The sequence below is a fragment of the Podarcis melisellensis genome (genome assembly GCF_964234715.1).
Source record: "Podarcis melisellensis genome assembly, chromosome: 1".
Lineage (NCBI taxonomy): Eukaryota > Metazoa > Chordata > Lepidosauria > Squamata > Lacertidae > Podarcis > Podarcis melisellensis.
The window spans coordinates 4,455,115-4,475,860 of NC_138528.1; the positions used below are offsets into that span (position 1 = coordinate 4,455,115).

A 20,746-nucleotide genomic window follows, 5' to 3' on the forward strand; every position below is an offset into this window, starting at 1 on the left:
CAATAACAAACTTAGTTGGTTCCTAAGGTGCTACTGGAAGGAATTTTTTTTATTTTGTTCTGAAATATCTGTTACTCAAATGAAATGGTGAAAGTTTATTCAAATCCTGCCAGTGAATCCAGTCCATTCTGTTGTTTCGGCAAATAAACTGTAAATGGTTCCCAGACTCTTTTGAATTCCGTTTTGTTCTCTCATAGTTTGTCTGTTAGCTTAGCCAATTCTGCATAGTTCATCAGCTTTTCTTGCCATTGTTCCATTGATGGTATTTCTTCTGTCTTCAAAAAGAAATAGCGGAAGAGAATTTTAAATTCTTTAAAAAAGCATATAGTATTTTATTAGAGTGGGATATGTCAGTGTTTGTAAAAAGCAAAAAAAAGGAGGAAAAGGTTCTGACCTCCCTTTGCCTCTTCAGCCTGGTCCTCGGACCCTTGTCGGCACAAAAAGAGTCCACGAGAATATCCTTGCAGAGTTTTATTCTTAAAAGTCTTTGTGCAAAACACGACTGAATAACTCCACACACCAGCACCAACCAACCCAAACACCAGCCTCAGCAACAAACTAACATTTCTCACTTATATATACAACTTGGTGCAGACCGCTGAGTCATGCTGACCCAGCTTTATTCGCATTAAAGAAACAGCGGCCATTTTAGCCGTGACACCCCTTCTGTTTCTTTAAATGCGAAAAACCCCAACAGAAACAATACATACATACATTATATACATAAACCCAGTTTTGTCATCAGTTCATTATGGCATGTTGCTGGCAAAGGCTTGGTGAACAAATCAGCAATATTATCTTGTGATTGACAATACTCCAGTTTGATTACCCCATTCTGTACACAATCTCTAACATTCGCATGACGGATAGCAATATGTTTTGATGCGGATTCCATTATTTCCGAGCCCGCTAATGCAATGCACGATTGGCTATCTTCATACACTTGGATAGGCAAATCAACTTTACAATCTAGATCTTTTAGTATCTGTATAAACCACATGATTTCATTGCATGCTAGCGACAGGCTCCCATATTCTACCTCACAGGATGAGGTTGCAACAAATCCTTGTTTCTTTGACCTCCACCCAATTATGGAATTGGCAAACATCATAACCATTCCACTTGTAGATTTTCTGGTAGCTACACAGCTTCCCCAGTCCGCATCAACAAATACTTCTAGTTTTTCGTCTTGTGTACTAGATATCTTCAAACATACATTTAATGTCCCCTTTAGATATCTGATAAGCCTTTTCAAAGCACACCAATCAGCAGTACTGGGTTTAGATACACGTTGACTCAGAACATTTGTAGCACATGCAATGTCTGGCCTTGACCACTGGCTTAAATATAACAGTGATCCTATTTTTGAGTGATACAACTCAGGCTGATCAAATTTATCATCACACACTGTCTTTGGGAAATCTGGTGTCATGGGAGTCTGAACTGGCTTGCAGTTTTCCATGCCAAACTGCTCTATCAAACAAAGAATTTTCTCTTTCTGACTCAATAGGAAGCTTCCATCAGCTTCCTGCCTTACTTCTACTCCCAAGTAATTGCTTACAGGCCCCAAGGCTTTAAGCTTAAACCTCTTTTCCAGTTGACTTGTGAGCTTCTGGATCTCATCTGTGGAACTCCCTGCCACAAGCAAATCATCAACAAAGACTAAGAGCATTAGATATTTGTTGCCTGATCCCTTGGTGTACAGGCATGGATCAGCCACACTCCTTTTAAAACCAAGTTTTACAAGGGCTTCATTTAAACACTGGTTCCAACACCTTCCACTTTGTTTGAGACCATAAACAGCCTTTCTCAAACGCCAGACTGCACCATTCTCCTCTTCAAACCCAGGGGGTTGTCTCATTAATACTTCATGGTCTAAATTTGCATGCAGATATGCAGCATCAACATCAAAATGGTGCACTGCTAGTTGTCTTACAGCAGCAATGGAAAGCATTAAGCGAAAAGTTTCACTCTTTACAGTGGGAGAAAACACTTCATCATAACTCTCCCCTTTAATCTGAGTGAACCCTCTGGCTACTAATCTGGCTCGAAAACGTGGTTCCCCAGATGCAAGGGTTTTCCTTTTGTAAACCCACTTGCATGACACCACTCTGCCACCAGGTGGCGGCATTATGACCTCAAACACTTTGTTACGTTTAAAAGAGTCCATTTCTTCTTTCATAGCTTGTTCCCACAAAGCACGTTCCCCAGGGGGTAAGTCTAAGACTTCATTATAACTTTGTGGTTCCACACAACTCACATTGCATACTCTCACTCCTCCTAGGGTCAAACACTGAGGAGGTACACCCTTGTTTGAACGCTGGGAGCGCCTAGGCACTATTACTTCTTCTTCCCCCCTTATCTCTGGCTCTTCTTCCTCTTCCTCTAGAGAAGTATTATCTTTTGCCACATCTTTTGGGGAAATCTGTGCCTCCTCCTCCTCCTGCTCCTGCGTTGCCAATGGCTGAGAAGAAGCCTCTTCTCTTACTTGCAGGGGCAGTAGGCAATCTGGGTTGGCATGGATCACAGTCCATCTGTCCTGGTCAGCGAAGTCTGCACGTAAGTCCTGGGCGTAAATTGAAACGCCACCCTTTGCCATAGGACTGATATCCCACAAACCGCAGTCTCTGCGCTCTAGCACCCCCTTTCTGGCACTGGGCTTTGGGGATGTTTACATGTGCCCAAGCACCCCAGTTATGGAGCATTGTCCACTCTGGTTCTTTCCCAAACAACACACGATAAGGAATATCTTTTATAGAGCTAGACCAGGTTCTATTAATCAAAAAGTTCGCTGTCAGAAAAGCCTCGCCCCACAGCCTATGGTTGTGACCCAATCCTGCATCCACTAGCAGGCAGTCCTTTACTGACTGTATTACAGCCCCACGTCTTTCACACAGACCATTTTCAGCAGGGCTATAAGGGTTAGTCAAACGATGAGTGATCCCCTTACGTCGCAACCATGTCCTAAATTGTTTGTTCAGAAATTCTCCACCCCTATCTGTTTGCAACTGCACAACAGGGCGAGCGAAGAGCTTTTCAGCTTGGGCAACCCATTCTCTGAATGTGGGGAAACACTCAGATTTCTGCTTTAACAAAAACAACCAACTAAAACGTGATTTATCATCAATTACCAGAAAAGCATATCTGGCGCCTCCTTCAGTCTTCTGTGGAAAAGGGCCTATCACGTCACAATGGACAAGTTCTAAAACCTCTTTAGATACTCTGTCACTTTTAGAAGCCACAGGCTTCCTCTTAGATTTGGCCATTTTACATACATTGCAATCTAGGAAACAGTTACAGCTGTTTACTTTTAGGTTCTTGCACACCTTTTGCATCTCTGAAAGCACACGGAAATTGGCGTGACCTAGTTTTCTGTGCAGTTCATGTACACACCCCTTATGAACTGGCAAATTATCCTGAACCACCTGGGCTGCTTTAACAGGCTTGTCCTGCATTACATATAACCCATTTTCCAACTTTGCATGGCCACATACCTGAGTTCCATTCTTTATCAGACAGCCATCCCGTGTGAAGTTAACACTATACCCTGCATTAATCAAACAGCTTACAGACAGCAAACAATAGTCCAAACTGCTGACAAACAGAGTCTCTGGTAGAGTAGTGTTCAAGCACTGCAGGAAACATGTTCCCTGGCCATCAATCTTGCTTCTACGACCATCAGCAAGATAAATTGAGTCTTTTCCATCAGCTGGCTTCCCCAGGGTCTTAAAGTCCTCCCGACTGTTGCAGATAATCCTGCTGCTCCCAGAGTCCAGCAACCATATTCCTCGAGGTATCTTCCTCTCCTCTCGAGAAAATGCAGAAACAAACTGAGCAGAACGCGTGTTCTTCTTCTCTGAAGAGAACCCCTTCTGCTTACGTTTCTGCGTTGATTGCTGTCTCTGCTCCACGTCGTCTCCTGGAAGTCTTGCCCTGCATTGACGTTGGAGATGCCCGGGTTGGTTGCATCTATAGCATCTCCTCACTGCCATGGCCAAGTCCAAACCTTGGCGTTGCTCCATTGGCAGATTCTGCTGCTGGCCCCCTTGACTGTAACTCCTCCGCTCTTGGAGTTCAGCTTGTTTATCTGACCTTCTTTCTGCTTCTTCGGTCAATCTTCCAACCACATACTCAAGGGTCAGATCTCGGGGACGCATACTCTCCATGCTGTTAATCACGGGCAACCAGCTTTCAGGCAAACTTGAAAGAATAATGTAGGTTTGGTCAGTCTCATCATAACGCTCACCTCTCTGCTGTAGTTGAAGAAACAGAGATTTCAGCGTTTGAAGATGAGTTGCCAAACTCTCACCTTCTTTCATAACAGTCCTGAACAGCCTTCTGGTCAGAGAAATTATAGTTCCAGCAGTTTCTCTGACGTGCATTGCCCTTAATAAATTCCAGCACTCAAACGCTGTGCTGGCATTTGCTACATGCAATAACTGAGAGTTGCTCAAACACAGCATAATTTGGGCACGAGCCCTTTCATCTAGCCGTTTTTTCTCAGCAGAGTCAGTCCTCAAAACCTCAGTTTCAACACAGTCCCATAGTCCATCTCTCCTTAACAACTGCTGCATTTTAATTGACCAACTCAGCCAGTTGCTTTCTGAGAGAAGTTCAAAAGGGATGCCTCCCCCAATATTTACAACTTGGGAAGACTGGAAATCTGCCATCTCTGCTGGTGCTTGCTGAGCCCCTTCTGTGGGGCCTCCAGCAAACTCTCCAGACTCTCTCTTTAGAGTCCCACTAGATGGTCCTGGCTGGCACTCACCGGCTTCTAGCTGATGCCTCTGTTGACCCTCAGGTCCCGCCTGGCTCTGCAACTGGTGTAGCTGCTCTGTGAGTCGCCTACTGTGGTCCTCTAGCAGTTCAAACTGTTCCAGTAGCCGACGCTGAGTGCTTTTCTGGTCCTCAGATCCTAGCTTCTCCAGCGTCGCTGCAGACAGTTACAGCTTGCCACCAACTGCTCCAACGCACAGCCACCGGCTCCATACACCACCAGGACTCACCAGCTCCCTGCTGAGATGCTGTCAGTTGTTTTGCACTCTGCACATGCTCAGAAACACTGGGCCCATAACCTGTCAGTGTTTGTAAAAAGCAAAAAAAAGGAGGAAAAGGTTCTGACCTCCCTTTGCCTCTTCAGCCTGGTCCTCGGACCCTTGTCGGCACAAAAAGAGTCCACGAGAATATCCTTGCAGAGTTTTATTCTTAAAAGTCTTTGTGCAAAACACGACTGAATAACTCCACACACCAGCACCAACCAACCCAAACACCAGCCTCAGCAACAAACTAACATTTCTCACTTATATATACAACTTGGTGCAGACCGCTGAGTCATGCTGACCCAGCTTTATTCGCATTAAAGAAACAGCGGCCATTTTAGCCGTGACAGGATACCAAAGAGGAAGAGGTTAAATCAGTTATGATTAAATGGGATGAGGATGTGGGATACAACATCCAATTTGAAAGTTGGGAAAAATTATGGAAAGTTGATATAAAATTTACAGATTGCATACTATTAAGAGAGAATTACATGAAAATAATGTATAGATGGTATATCACACCAGTGAAAATGGCAAAGATGTTTAGGAAAGAAAATAACATATGTTGGAGATGTAAGGAAAAGGAAGGAACATTTTATCATATGTGGTGGGAATGCAAATGCATTAAAAAATATTGGGAAATGATATACAATGAATTGAAAAAAATGTTTAAAATGCATTTTGTTAAACACCTGACAACTTTTCGTTAGGTATCTCAAATCAAGAGCTACCAAAATAAAAATGGACATTATTTAGGTATGTGACAACAGCGGCAAGAATCTTGATTGCACAATAATAGCTGACTCCCGCTTTCATTCCTTTCCAGCCGTTGCCCCACCATCCGATCCCTGCACAGATGGCACTCACACCTGCGCCCCACCCGACCAGGCGCGATGTGTCTACCACGGAGGGGGTTCGTTCAGCTGTGTGTGCCTCACTGGTTACACGGGCAATGGGCACAACTGCACAGGTAAGTGGAAGAAGAGGTTTGCCTTGGGCTTTGCCTTGTCCTTCCTCGGTGATTCCGAGACCAGCAGGAAATCGGTCAGGTCCTCTGGAACTCCCCCCCACTAGAGATTCAGCCGACGCTTTAAGAACCTGCTGAAAACTTTTCTTTCCCCCCAGGCCTATGCAGCTAATTAGGGTTGCATCCTCCCACATTGGTTAATGGATGTCCGTTTTTCTTTCTTTATGGTTTTATGGTTTTATTGCTAAAAACCGCTTTGATATACTCACTGTGACACAGGAGTGTGCAAACAAACGAAATGAACAAATAAACAAAATAAAATGGTACAGATGGCGCAGAACTGGAACAGCAATCACACTTGAGATTAGAATTACGACCTCGAATGATTAGGAAATTGATGATTTCAACACAATTCCGTTTAAACATGTTCTTGCAAAGTATCTCAGATTTGTAAAATCGATGACAATTCCCATCCTTCAAGAATTTGCCAGGAAAATGACACATTGAGGTTTTGCTTATTTATATATTTATTTGGAGATAGAAACTCCCAGGTGATTAAACTGAAGGCAGAGCCCTAACAGTTCATGGCCACGGAGTTTGCGAAAAGTACGTCCTGCGTTTTTTTCCTCTTGTGATGTGTGTGTGAAAATGGTCTAAAAACCTGTTCCTTTTCCTATCAATCTGAACGGGATGTGCTTTAAAACTGATGCCTCGTTCATCTCTCTCTCTCTCCCTACTCTAACTCAGCATCACTTATTACCTTCTAAATTGTTGTTGTTGTTTAGTCGTTTAGTCGTGTCCGACTCTTCGTGACTCCCTGGACCAGAGCACGCCAGGCACTCCTGTCTTCCACTGCCTCCTGCAGTTTGGTCAAACTCATGTTCGTAGCTTCGAGAACACTGTCCCACCATCTCGGCCTCCGGCGTCCCCTTCTCCTTGTGCCCTCCATCTTTCCTAGCATCAGGGTCTTTTCCAGGGAGTCTTCTCTTCTCATGAGGTGGCCACAGTCTTGGAGCCTCAGCTTCACGATCTGTCCTTCCAGGGAGCACTCAGGGCTGGTTTCCTTCAGAATGGGGAGGTTTGATCTTCTTGCAGTCCGTGGGACTCTCAAGAGTCTCCTCCAGCACCAGAATTCAAAAGCATCCATTCTTCGGCGATCAGCCTTCTTTATGGTCCAGCTCTCACTTCCCTACATCACTACTGGGAAAACGATAGCTTGAACTAGATGGACCTTTGTTGGCAAGGTGATGCCTCTATATTAGTTTAAAAGTCCATTATTGCTTCTCGGACTTGACGTTTAAAACTTTGAGCCAGTTTCTCCTCTTTACCACTTTTGGAACAAGAGAGCATTTGTCGCAGAGCCATGTCAGAGCAGGGCTTAGTGGCTTTTCGGCTCTGGAGATTTTAGGGGCTCAAGATAATTTTCTTTCGCCTTTGCTACTGACGCCAAACTCCCAGGAGAGGAACACCTGCCTTCTCAAGCATGTGATCTCTCTCTCTTTTTTTAATAGATATTTATTAAAGTTTCAAATTTTTTTTATAAAAACAATACAAAATAACAATACAAACAAACACAAACAAAAAACAAGTATAATTTCATTCGCTTATTTTCTTATACCCTACTTCCCCGACTTCCTCATACCTCCCCTTTCTGTATTCCAATTTCTAATTATTAATTCAGCAAATCCTCTCCCTTATTTTCCATTTAGTTTTTAACCTTTCTTTTCTATTTACTTAAACCATTACTGCTGGAAACCACATAATTTCTAAACCAACGTCATTCTAGCATTCATTAATTTTGCAATGTTTCCTAAGATAGTCCTTAAATTTCTTCCAATCTTCTTCCGCTGTCTCTCTTCCCTGGTCTCGGATTCTGTCAGTCATTTCTGCCCTCAAGCATGTGATCTCAGGTCCTCTGAATTCAGGCCAAAGGAGGGAGAAAGTTGCGCTGGAGACTTTCCGATTTTTAAGCTCTGCCTCTTCTCTAGCATATCAGACTAGCGGCCGTGTTCGTTTGCATGGCATTTTTGTAGGGCTCAATCGAAACGCCCTCTTCCCCCATTTCACAGGCTGAGAAACTGAGAAGTACAGTTTGGCTATTCCTGGCAAGTGGGGAGCGAAAGGACTCTGTGAATTCAGGGGCAATTCTGAAATCTGGAGGCAAATAGCTCAGTCGGTAGAGCATATTATTTATTATTATTATTTCTTGAATTTATATACTGCCCTATACCTGGAGGTCTCAGGGCAATTCACATAAAAAGATCACAGTATATAAAATTTATATACTGACTAACCCAATAATACCCCCCCAAAGCACTAACCCAATAATGTTGTTGTTGTTTAGTCGTGTCCGACTCTTCGTGACCCCCTGAACCTGAGCACGCCAGGCACTCCTGTCTTCCACTGCCTCCCACTGTTGGGTCAAACTCATGCTGGTAGCTTCGAGAACACTGTCCCACCATCTTGTCCTCTGTTGTCCCCTTCTCCTTGCGCCCTCCATCTTTCCCAACATCAGGGTCTTTTCCAGAGAGTCTTCTCTTCTCATGAAGTGGCCAAAGTCTTGGAGCCTCAGCTTCAGGATCTGTCCTTCCAGTGAGCACTCAGGGCTGATTTCCTTAAGAATGGAGAGGTTTGATCTTCTTGCAGTCCATGGGACTCACAAGAGTCTCCTCCAGCACCAGAATTCAGAAGCATCCATTCTTCGGCGATCAGCCTTCTTTATGATCCCCTCATGGATCACTGCCTTGCTGTGGTGAGGGGCTTGAATAACTCAGAGAAGCTATGAGCCATGCCGTGCAGGGCCACCCAAGATGGACAGGTCTTAGTGGAGAGTTTTGACGAAATGTGATCCACCTGGAGGAGGAACCGGCAAGCCACTCCAGTATCCCTGCCAAGAAAATTCCATGGACAAAGACAACCCAATAGAGCCACATTTTGAAGGATATGGGATGTTGATCAGGTCAACCAAGAAAGGGAACGTTTTTGCCTGGCACCTAAAGGTATGTAATGAAGGCACCAGGCAAACTTCCCTGGGGAGAGCATTCCACAGATGGGGAGCCACTGCAGCGAAGGCCCCGTTCTCGTGTTGCCACCCTCTGGACCTCTAGAGGAGGAGGCACACAAACTTAGGCCTGGGAAGATGCTCTTAGGGTCTGGGTAGGTTCATATGGAAAGAGGTGGTCCTTGAGGTATTGGGGTCCAAAACCCAAAACCAGCACTTTGAATTGGGCCTGGAAACTAACTGATAGCCAGTGCAGTCGGACCAGGATCGGTGCAATAATGCTCAAACCGTCTTGCTCCGGTGAGCAGCCTGGCCGCTGAATTCTGCACCAGCTGAAGTTTCCAGACCGTCTACAGAGGCAGCCCTACATGGAACGCATTGCAGTAATCTAACCTTGAGGTTTCCAGAGCATAGACAACAGTAGTTAGACAGAAAATTGTTATTTTGCTCCCTTGGACCCCAATACGTCTTGGGACATCCCTGTGTCCAAACTGCTTCTCAGGCTATTTATTCCCTGTATACTCCCAGTCTTTTCTTCCTCCTCCACAGATGTGGACGAATGTGCGGAGAGAAGGTGCCACCAGGCAGCCGATTGCTACAATTCGCCCGGCTCCTTCTCCTGCCGCTGTTTTGCTGGCTACGAAGGCGACGGCTTCCGCTGCTCTCCAGGTACGGCCTCAGGGGCTGGAAAACTGGCTCTGCTCAATCGTGACGTTTCAGCTGCCCACCCACCCAGCGCCCCTCCGGTGGGGAGCTTGGCTGGAGGTCCTGAGGTCATGGCCGAGGCAGGTTTCCAGACTGAGAGCTACAATGCACATGGGATAAATTAGGAAGTCAGAAAGGGTTAAGGCCTCAATTTCTAGCCTGGTCCAAAAATAACATAAAAAGGTAAGAAGAGCTTGCTGGATTAGGCAGTGGCCCATTCAGTCCAGCAGCCTGTTGTTGTAATAATAATAATAATTTATAGTAATAATTTATCTATTTATACCCCGCTCATCTGGCTGGGTTTCCCAACAGAAAACACTATAAAACATCAAACATTAAAAACTTCCCTAAACAGGGTTGCCTTCAGATGTTTTCTAAAAGTCAGATACAGTGATACCTTGGTTCTCAAACTTAATCCATTCCGGAAGTCTGTTCCAAAACCAAAGCATTCCAAAACCAAGGCGCACCTTCCCATAGAAAGTAATGCAAAATGGATTCATCCGTTCCGGACTTTTAAAAACAACCCCTAAAACAGCAATTTAACATGACTTTTACTATCTAATGAGACCATGGATCCATAAAATGAAAGCAATAAACTGTACTGCAGTCACACAATCAATCCATCAGTCAATCAGTAGCTGAACTGGGTTCCACGTAGTCACAAAAACAAAACAAATAGAGCTGCAAAAACAAAAACACAAAATACATAGCAAAAACAGACAGAGCTCAGCATAACACTCAAAGCAGAGCACGTTCGGCTTCCGAAAAATGTTCGCAAACTGGAACAATTACTTCCAGGTGTGCAGTGTTTGGGTTCCAAGTTGTATGAGTACCAAGGCGTTTGAGAACCAAGGTACCACTGTAGTTGTTTATTTCCTTGACATCTGATGGGAGGGCGTTCCACAGGGAGGGCGCCACTACCGAGAAGGCCCTCTGCCTAGTTCCCTACAGCGGCCAATCAGATGCCTGTGGGGGAAACCCACAAGCAGGATTCGAACTCAAGAGCCCTCTCCCCTCCTGTTTTTTCAGAAGGATTGCTGCCTCCCAACAGAATGGCCTCATGTCCGCAGAGACATAGCCCCATCAGGGTAGCTAGCCGTAGGACGTTGGACCATGGTGTCGAAGGCCTGGGTTCAAATCCACATCATGCCATGAAGTTCACTAGCGATACAGTCCTAACTCCTTTTCACCTCCACGGATGTTGACGGCAGGGTGCGAGGTTGCACACAGGAGCAGGGCTTGCCTGCACAAACCCATGTGGACTTTAGACATGGAGAGAGGTTGTCTGAAATACTAGGGGTGCCAAAAGTCTGGAATTTCCCAGACATATTGTATTTTTCGCTCCGTAAGACACACCTTTTCCCTCCTAAAAAGTAAGGGGAAATGTGTGTGCGTCTTATGGAGCGAATGCAGGCGGGAGGCTCTGCTCAGCGTTCCCTTTAAAGAGCCGCGTGGAGCATGTGTGCGGCTCTTGGGGGCTTTTCCCCGAGGAGGGAGAAGGGCATCCTGTCACTGACTCCAAGCGGCTCGTGAAAGGGAGCGCTGAGCACAGCGTGGGATGCATACAGGCCCTGCTCAGCGCTCCCTTTAAAGAGTATTATTTTTTGCTTGTATCCCCCCTCTAAAAACTAGGTGCATCTTATGGTCAGGTGCGTCTTATGGAGCGAAAAATACGGTATCTGGAATACAGCAGTCGGAAGCAGCGTCCGGGTGGAAATTGCTAAAAAATGCCTGGTGAAATCTGGATATACGGCAAGCCATGTCGGCAGTCTCCTGACAATTTACCTTAAAAATAGCTCCAAAACTTTATATATATTTTTTGCGATTTTGCCAAAAAAGCTCAACACCTTTGGGCAAAACTCTGTCAAAAAAACACAAAACCCTCAACACTTTTTGTGATATATCAGCTTATCACACTATATGCCAACTCTAGTGGGATTGTACCCCAATATTTTAGATATCTTGGAGACATTAAGAGGAAGCCTAAGACACCAGGCTTTTCAGCAGAGGTTGGGCGGCCATCTGTCCTGGATGCTTTAGCTGAGATTCCTGCATTGCAGAGAGCTGGACTAGATGACCCTTGTGGGTCCCTTCCGACTCTACAATTCTATTATTCTTTCTCCCGGCCGGTAGGGGGTGTGCAGAGGATGACCCGCTGTGAACACGAGCGGCTGTACGCCAGCCAGCGAGGCGCTTCCTTCCCTGGGGCTCCCCACATACCCGAGTGTGATGACCAGGGGAACTACAGGCCACTGCAATGCCACAGTAGCACCGGGTATTGCTGGTGCGTGGACACAGATGGCAAGGAGATTCCTGGCAGCCGGGTGCCGCCGTCGACTTCCCGGCCAACTTGCAGGGCTCCAGGTTAGTGCCTCGTCTGTCCTTTGCTATGCTAAAAAATCTGGGGAAAACAAGGCTGGGTGCTGTTGCTCTGGGGGTCTAGGACAGGGGTCAGCAAACTTTTTCAGCAGGGGGCCGGTCCACTGTCCCTCAGCCCTTGTGGAGGGGCCGGACTATATTTTGGAAAAAAAGAAGACCGAATTCCTATGCCCCACAAATAACCCAGAGGTGCATTTTAAATAAAAGAACAAATTCTACTCATGTAAAAACACCAGTGGCGTAGCGTGGGTTGTCAGCACCCGGGGCAAGGCAAGTAATTTGCGCCCCCTAACCCGTGGATTTGTGCCCCCTAACCCGTGGATTTGCGCCCCCTAACCCTAACCCCCAGATGTTGCGCCCGGTGCGGCCAGCCCCCCCTGCACCCCCCACGCTACGCCACTGAAAAACACGCTGATTGCCGGACCGTCCATTAGCCCGATTGAGAAGGCGATTGGGCTGTTGGTTAAGGACAATTAAAAGTAATAGGGAAATTAAGAAATGTATATTAAGTGATAAAGATTGAAAAATCTTCAGATGTGGTTGATGGAAGTCCAAAACATATATATGTGTGTGTGTGTGTGTATGTGTATATTGAGAGCCAGTGTAGTGTAGTGGTTAAGAGCGATAGACTTGTAATCTGGTGAACCGGGTTTGCGTCTCCGCTCCTCCACATGCAGCTGCTTGGGCCAGTCACACTTCTTTGAAGTCTCTCAGCCCCACTCACCTCACAGAGTGTTTGTTGTGGGGGAGGAAGGGAAAGGAGAATGTGAGCCGCTTTGAGACTCCTTTGGGTAGTGATAAAGCGGGATATCAAATCCAAACTCCTCCTCCTCTTCTTCTCATATATATATATATATATATGGAAAACAAACAAAAACAGAAGGTGATTGGGCTGGATCCGACCCCTGGGCCTTAGTTTGCCTATCCATGGTCTAGGAACTTGCCTAAAGGCATGTGAGCATCTCCAATGCTTTCGAAAGCTGTCCATCAGCATTTAACTTGCACAGTTTGAGCTTGGAGACACCTGGTTGAAACACCACCAAGTTAAATGTGGGCAGGGCAGAGGACATTATTATTATTATTATTATTATTATTATTATTATTATTATTATTAATAATAATAATAATAATAATTGACATGTTAAATTTCTAGACTGCCCTTCATCCCGGCATCCCAGGGCGATTTGCAATATAGAAACACAAAAGTAGGTATTCACCAGAGGAGGAATGACCGCTGGGTCCTGATTCTGTAATATCTGCTAAGTTTACGGTGCTACCAGGTTTAAGATCTGCTGAATTTGGATGCAAAACTTCAGTGGCGATGGGGGTAGAATCTGGGTTTTGGGAAAACCTGATGTTCCGGTATTTCTCTTTCTTTACAGGTTTTCTGACCTTGGTGTGGGTCACGTGTCCACACTTAAAACTAGCGCCTCTCAAACTTGGGTCTCCAACTGTTGTAGGACTACAACTCCCATCATCCCTGACCACTCATCCTGCTAGCTAGCGATGATGGGAGTTGTAGTCCAACAACAGCCAGGGACCCAAGTTTGAGAAACACTGATTTACACCCTCTTGGGTTTTTCGTTTGTCCTTCAGAGCCCACCCAGAGGCCGCAGACCATGTGCGAACGCTGGAGGCAGAGTCTTCTAGAGCACTACGGGGGCAGCCCAAGGGGCGACCAGTACGTGCCCCAGTGCGACGCCCTGGGCGAATTCACCCCCTTGCAATGCCACGGGAACAGCGGCTACTGCTGGTGTGTGGACGAGCATGGGCGCGAGGTCCAAGGGACGAGGTCGGAGCCTGGAGTCCCCCCTGCATGTAAGTGCAATGGCATCAGAAGCAATTCTCTGCAAAGCCTTCAGGGGAGGCGGTTTGGCAGAACACAGGTAGCATGGCTGTTTGGGGACGGATAGGGGCTCCGGGGCAGAAAACACGGGAATGGGCATGGTGGAGCCAAGGTACAGTGGTACCTTGTACAGTGGTACCTCTCATTACATACTTAATTCATTCCGGAGGTCCGTTCTTAACCTGAAACTGTACTTAACCTGAAGCACCACTTTAGCTAATGGGGCCTCCCGCTGCTAGCACGCGTTTTCTGTTCTCATACGGAAGCAAAGTTCTTAACCCGAGGTAATATTTCTGGGTTAGCGGAGTCTGTAATCTGAAGCGTCTGTAACCCGAGGTACCACTGTATAAGATGCCCCCTAATTTTTGAGATAATTTTGTAGGGGAAAAACCTAGTCTTATACAATGGTACCTGGGGTTACAGACGCTTCAGGTTACATACACTTCAGGTTACAGACTCCGCTAACCCAGAAATAGTACCTTGGGTTAATAACTTTGCTTCAGGATGAGAACAGAAATCGTGCTCCGGCGGCGAGGCAGCAGGAGGAAGCCCCATTAGCTAAAGTGGTGCTTCAGGTTAAGAACAGTTTCAGGTTAAGAATGGACCTCCGGAACAAATTAAGAACTTAACCCGAGGTACCACTGTACATGGAAAAATACGGTACTTACTTACACACCAATTTTATATCCCTCTTGATTGCGGAAAACCGCCAAGTCAAGAGGCGGGGAGTTCCAGAGGGTATAACCGATGCTAATTTTTAAAAGCAGATAAGAGGGTGGGGAAAGTGGCAGGTAAGACTGGTATAGAAAAGACCCTCTTGCGCCCCCCACCCTGAATCGGAAGAAAGGGGCGGGGGCTGTGCAGGGAAGCCCCATCAAGCAATCTCGTTGGGTAGGCAGTAAGAACACACACAGTCCTTGGGGTACCATCTCTGAGCCATGTCACACCTTTTGCCTCTCCACCTGGGTGGCTCAGTTGGTTAGAGCGCGGTGCTGATAGCGCCAAGGTTGCAGGTTTGATCCCCGTATGGGACAGCTACGTATTCCTACATTGCAGGGGGTTGACTAGATGATATTCAGGGTCCCTTCCAACTCTTTGATTCTCCCACAGGCCTGCCCAGCGTTGCCCCTCCGACCGTCCGTCCCTCTCCGCGCCCCGACGTCAGTCCGCCCTCGGCTGGGACGTTCCTGCTGTACGCCCAGGGCCAGCAAATTGGCTACCTGCCTCTGAACGGCACCAGGCTTCATAAGGAGGCAGCGAAGACCCTGCTCTCCCTGCATGTAAAGTATTTTTCCTGGGGTCGAGGGTGGGGTGGGGGGCAAAGGAGGAATGGGTGGCTCTTCCCATGTCAAAAGACCACATGTGGGGAGCAGGGGCAGGCTAACCCCGAACCTGTGCGCAGCAATGCAGGATTCCCCAACCTGCCGCCCACTTCTCTGGAGGTGGAAAGGATCTCGGATGCTGTGGTCAGTGAACTCCCTGGCCGAGTGCAGATCTGCCTTCTGGTGGTTTCCTCGATACATTGGGTATCGTGCAGCAAAGGCCCTATGAATAGATAGGAAGAAACTGTGATGAGGTGTTTTGATGAGGCTGCATGTGCATGATATCTGCCGAGACCATATAACACCGGTCTTGAAAGACCTACATTGGCTCCCAGTATGTTTCCGAGCACAATTCAAAGTGTTGGTGCTGACCTTTAAAGCCCTAAACGGCCTCAGTCCAGTATACCTGAAGGAGCGTCTCCACCCCCATCATTCTGCCCGGACGCTGAGGTCCAGCTCCGAGGGCCTTCTGGCGGTTCCCTCATTGCGAGAAGCAAAGCTACAGGGAACCAGGCAGAGGGCCTTCTTGGTGGTGGCGCCTGCCCTGTGGAACGCCCTCCCATCAGATGTCAAAGCGATAAACAACTACCTGACATTCAGAAGACATCTTAAGGCAGCCCTGTTCAGGGAAGTTTTTAATGTGTGATATTTTACTGTATTTTTGGTTTTTATGGAAGCCACCCAAAGTGGTTGGGGAGGCCCAGCCAGATGGGCGGGGTATAAATAAATTATTATTATTATTATTATTATTATTATTATTATTATTATTATTATTATTATTATTGAGGGGCAACCCCCCCAACCTATACATAAATTCCTGCAACACCCCCCAATATGTTTCACAACTTAAACCCTTTTTGAGTACATGCTCTTGAAAGCTGTTAAAATGAAGAAAATAGAGACAGACAGATTTCACAGTCAAAGTTGTCTCACTGACGCACAGCGTTCAAAATTGGGTTCTGGTCCCACCATGGGAAAAGGTCTGGGATCTATTTCCCCTTCCTTCCTCAAACTCTCCTGTGCCTTAAAGTACTGCTCTGAAGCTCCCCTCTCAGAGACTATTCCTCCCATCTCAAACGGTTAATATTATTTGCCCAGATTTTTAAGGAGCTCCCAGCCAAGAAGTGTTATAAAGCTTCCAGGAAACTATTGGGGGTGGTGGTTTGTTTTCGGCGAAAGGCCGCTGTCCTCCAGACCACCTCTTCATGGTCAGAGAGAGAGCACTTAAACATGAAATAAAACAAAACCCCAGCCCAGTGGGGAATCTAGCAAATTTGCAGAAAATTAAAACAGGCAGAGAGAGAGAGCAGGACCTCCAGGGTTTCCGCGGGGAAGAATATCACCAGTTGAGCAAAAGTTTTTCCCGAAGATGCAGCTCTCTGGAGATCGTGGACTCATTTAAACACTTTTCTTGCTCTCAAACAGAAAGTTTCCAAAGAAACTGTGTATATGTGTGTTGAGGGGGGCGGACAGAATAGATGGAATTGGTTGGTAAAAGGTGCTGATGTTTTTGAAGTTATTTGCAGGGCTGAGCCAGGACATTTTGGTGCCTGAGAAAGGATGCGGCAGCCAGACTGGTGACTGGGAGCGACTGCCAAGACCACATAATACGGTCCTGAAAGACCTACATTGGCTCCCAGTACATTTCTGAGCACAGTTGGTGCTGACCTTTAAATCCCTAAACGGCCTCGGCCCAGTATACCTGAAGGAGCGTCTCCACCCCCATCATTCTGCCCGGACGCTGAGGTCCAGCTCCGAGGGCCTTCTGGCAGTTCCCTCATTCCAAGAAGTGAGGTTACAGGGAACCAGGCAGAGGGCCTTCTCAGTAGTGGCACCCGCCCTGTGGAACGTCCTCCCATCAAAGAGATAAACAACTACCTGACATTTTAGAAGACATCTGAAGGCAGCCCTCTTTAGAGAAGCTTTTAATGTTTAATTGAATTTTTGCTTTACCGGGAGGTCAGCAAGCCTCACCAACAGGGGGTCAATGGTTTCTCTATGTGCCTTATCGTAAAAGGGACATCTAAAAAATATGTGTTCAGGGCTTCCTATATCCCCCAATGGACAGGCGCAAATTCTCTGGTCATATGGGACTTTTTTAAATGCTCCTTCCAAGACCGGCGAGAGCAGAACCCAGCTTCTGGCAAGTGTAAAAGCCCTTCTTGCATTTTTGGATACAAGAAAAAAGAGACATGCTGCTGGTGCAGCTATATCTCTCTCGATTTCTACAATTTTGTAGTCAGGGCACCTTAAGCAGTCCTGTTGTTTCTCGGTGTCTATAATTTTTTGCCTAACCATTGCTTTTGCTTGACCCAAGCCCAGACTTAGAAGGACTAGAGGGGCAAAACCCAGTTTCTGAAGAGTGTTCATATTCAGGGTTTTTCACAATGGCTGCTAAATTAAACCAGTGCAGTCAGTTATTGACAACTCATCTAGCAAGCAGGTGGTCCCTTGTAAGTGCCGGAAGCAGGAAATAGCGACCGGGTTTCTTGGAGGCTGAGAATTGGTCCTGCCTCAATGTCTGGCTGTTCCTCTGTGTTCCTCTAGGGTTCCATCGTGGTGGGGATTGACTATGACTGCAGGGAGAAGATGATGTACTGGACGGATGTTGCCGGGAGGACCATAAGCCGGGCGAGTCTGGAACAAGGGGCAGAACCAGAGACGATTATCCAATCGGGTATGTGAAAATTTCTTGTTTTTTAAGCAGTAACGTAAAGGTAAAGGGACACCTGACCATTAGGTCCAGTCGTGACCAACTCTGGGGTTGCGGCGCTCATCTCGCTTTATTGGCCAAGGGAGCCGGCGTACAGCTTCCAGGTCATGTGGCCAGCATGACTAAGCCGCTTCTGGCGAATCAGAGCAGTGCACGGAAACGCTGTTTCCCTTCCTGCTGGAGCGGTACCTATTTATCTACTTGCACTTTGACGTGCTTTCGAACTGCTAGGTTGGCAGGAGCAGGGACCGAGCAACGGGAGCTCACTCCGTTGTGAGGATTCGAACCGCCAACCTTCTGATCAGCAAGTCCTAGGCTCTGTGGTTTAGACCACAGTGCCCCCTGCATCCCTTTTTAAAGCAGTACATCATGCAAAATTTAATATAAAGTGATTCAAGTGGATTAAAAAAAATATACTGCATTCTTGAGTATCCCTATATTTTATGTATTTCTGTTGCTATTGGTATCTAGAATGGAAATGTAGTCTTACCTTATGAGTGTTCCTTTTTTCATTTGACTTTTCGAAACTCCTGCCATTAAAGGCAAACTTGAATCGGGTATGTGGCTCACTTCCTCCGGGTTCCCAGTGCACGTTGGAGGTTGTGAAATACCGCCCCCACCCCTGCTCATTTTTGCAAAGTCAGGAAACTTCCCCTATAAGGGAAACTTGGCAGATTTTTGCTCCAAGGGAGTCTGCCGTTGTCCAGGGATTGTTCTGGAGGAAGCAGGATAGATGCAGGACGCACCTCTCACATGCAATGCCGGGGGGGGGGCAGATCAGGTATTTTGCAGCAGTTGGGGGCGTGCTTTGTAAATGCCAGGCTGCAGTTCTGAAATGTTCATTGAGGGGCACCAAGAGTCAGGGAGGACTTTGAGGTGTGCAAGACTATCGGGCTTCAAAAATCTGCTAAGGCTGGATCATCAGTGTTGTTGAATTAAGCTAAACAGTCTTAACTGGATGTTGAATAAATGTGCAATTAATTGTAATCTGGTGAACCGGGTTCGCTTCCCCGCTCCTCCACATGCAGCTGCTGGGTGACCTTGGGCCAGTCACACTTCTCTGAAGTCTCTCAGCCCCACTCACCTCACAGAGTGTTTGTTGTGGGGAGGAAGGGAAAGGAGAATGTTAGCCGCTTTGAGACTCCTTAGGGTAGTGATAAAGCGGGATATCAAATCCAAACTCTTCTAATTGTGACTTTTTTGAATTGCATTGCGCAATTCCTTATTGGATTGTGCAAACTGCTCTTGTGCATAATGCTTTTTATAGGTTTATAGGCATGATGAACAGAATAGCAGGCAGTGGCGTAGCATGGGGGGTGCCAGGGGTGCCGGCTGCACCGGGCGCAACATCTGGGGGGGCGCGAGTCCAGAGGGAAGGGACAAGTTCCTTCCTCTGCCGGGCTCCCCGCCGCCGCCGCTGCGCTCCACTCACTGCTCGCAGGAGGAACAGCTGCTGCAGCAGCGCCGACGCCGCCACCGACGCCTGGCCGGGCACGGGCAGCCTCCGCACCCCGACACCGACGCCATCCCCTCGGCCCAGCCACAAGCGGCGGCTGCTTCTGCCGACTGGGAGGGAGGAGAGCTCCGAGGGGCCTCGCCGCGCCCTGCGCTCCCCAAAACCCTCCAAGAGGAAGCCGGCGGGCGGGCGAGGGTCTCCCTGCGGAAGGGGGCGCCGCTGGCTCCGGCTCTCAGCGCAAGTCTCAGCCGCGTGTGCGGCTGGAAGCCCCCGGACCCGGCCGGGAGGAGGAGAGGCGCTCGCCAAGCCCGGATCTGGAGCGCCTCGGAGCGCGGGCTCCACCTACAGCCCAAGGAGAGGAGGGGGCTTCGGCTGCCTCGGCTCGTGGGGGCTCCACAAATAATAAATTTAATAATTTCCTGCTGAGCCTTAAGGGGGGGTCCTTGGCTCCTTCACTCGCCCCCACCCCAGTGGCGTAGCGTGGGGGGTGCAGGAGGGCCGGCCGCAACATCTGGGGGGGGGCGCGCTCGCACTCGAGTGCTAAAATCCACGCGTTAGGGGGCGCAAATTACTTGCCTTGCCCCGGGTGCTGACAACCCACGCTACGCCACTGATAGCAGGGAACATGCAGGCTGTACCCCTTTCTTAAAACCTTGAAGTCAGTGAATCCTTGAGCCTCCATCAGTCTTTTCTGGACTTCTCCTCCCGCAGGACTGATGAGTCCAGAAGGCCTCGCCATCGACCACCTCCGAAGGACCATGTTTTGGACAGACAGCGGCTTGGACAAAATCGAGAGTGCCCGGCTGGACGGCACAGAGCGCCGCGTCCTCTTCGCCACAGACCTCGTCAACCCTCGTGCCATCGCAGTGGATCCCATTCACGGGTGAGTGGCAGGCCCTGCAGAGAAGCAGAAGGGAAATTTCTGAAGTCGTTTTGTGAAAATGACACAGTCTGAAGAGCATCTCCTTCTGCCGTCTTTGCATCGATTGCAAAATGCAAATGAACCAGGGTTCGTGGGGGTTTTAGGCTGCAATCTTATACCTAGTTATTTGAGAGTAGCCACACTGAACTTACTGTATTTTCCCGTGTATAAGACGATGCTTTTTGCTTAAAAAAAATTCGGCAAAAATTGTGTGTAGTCTTATACACGGACAGTGAATACAGAGGGGGGACGTGCGATGAATGGCAGTAGCAAGCAGGAGATTGGCAGTGGCGATTGGGTGGGTGATTGGTGGCCGCGGCAAGGCCTGCTGGTGATTGGCTGTGGCGAAGCGGGTAGGCAATTGGCAGCTGCGGCGAGGTGTGCGATCGGCATTGA

The 20,746-nt window shown here is 47.6% G+C and overlaps 1 protein-coding gene across 1 annotated transcript in view; it reads left to right on the forward strand.

The window, feature by feature from the left end:
- The window catches only part of NID2 (nidogen 2), a 73,739-nt gene that overhangs the window by 46,626 nt on the left and 6,367 nt on the right, over positions 1-20,746 (forward strand). Inside the window, exons 11-17 of the mRNA XM_081909108.1 lie at positions 5,866-6,009; positions 9,557-9,676; positions 11,846-12,076; positions 13,688-13,909; positions 15,048-15,217; positions 17,807-17,936; positions 20,140-20,311. Of these exons, the coding sequence (XP_081765234.1) occupies positions 5,866-6,009; positions 9,557-9,676; positions 11,846-12,076; positions 13,688-13,909; positions 15,048-15,217; positions 17,807-17,936; positions 20,140-20,311 (1,189 nt within the window). The remainder of the gene's footprint in view (positions 1-5,865; positions 6,010-9,556; positions 9,677-11,845; positions 12,077-13,687; positions 13,910-15,047; positions 15,218-17,806; positions 17,937-20,139; positions 20,312-20,746) is intronic.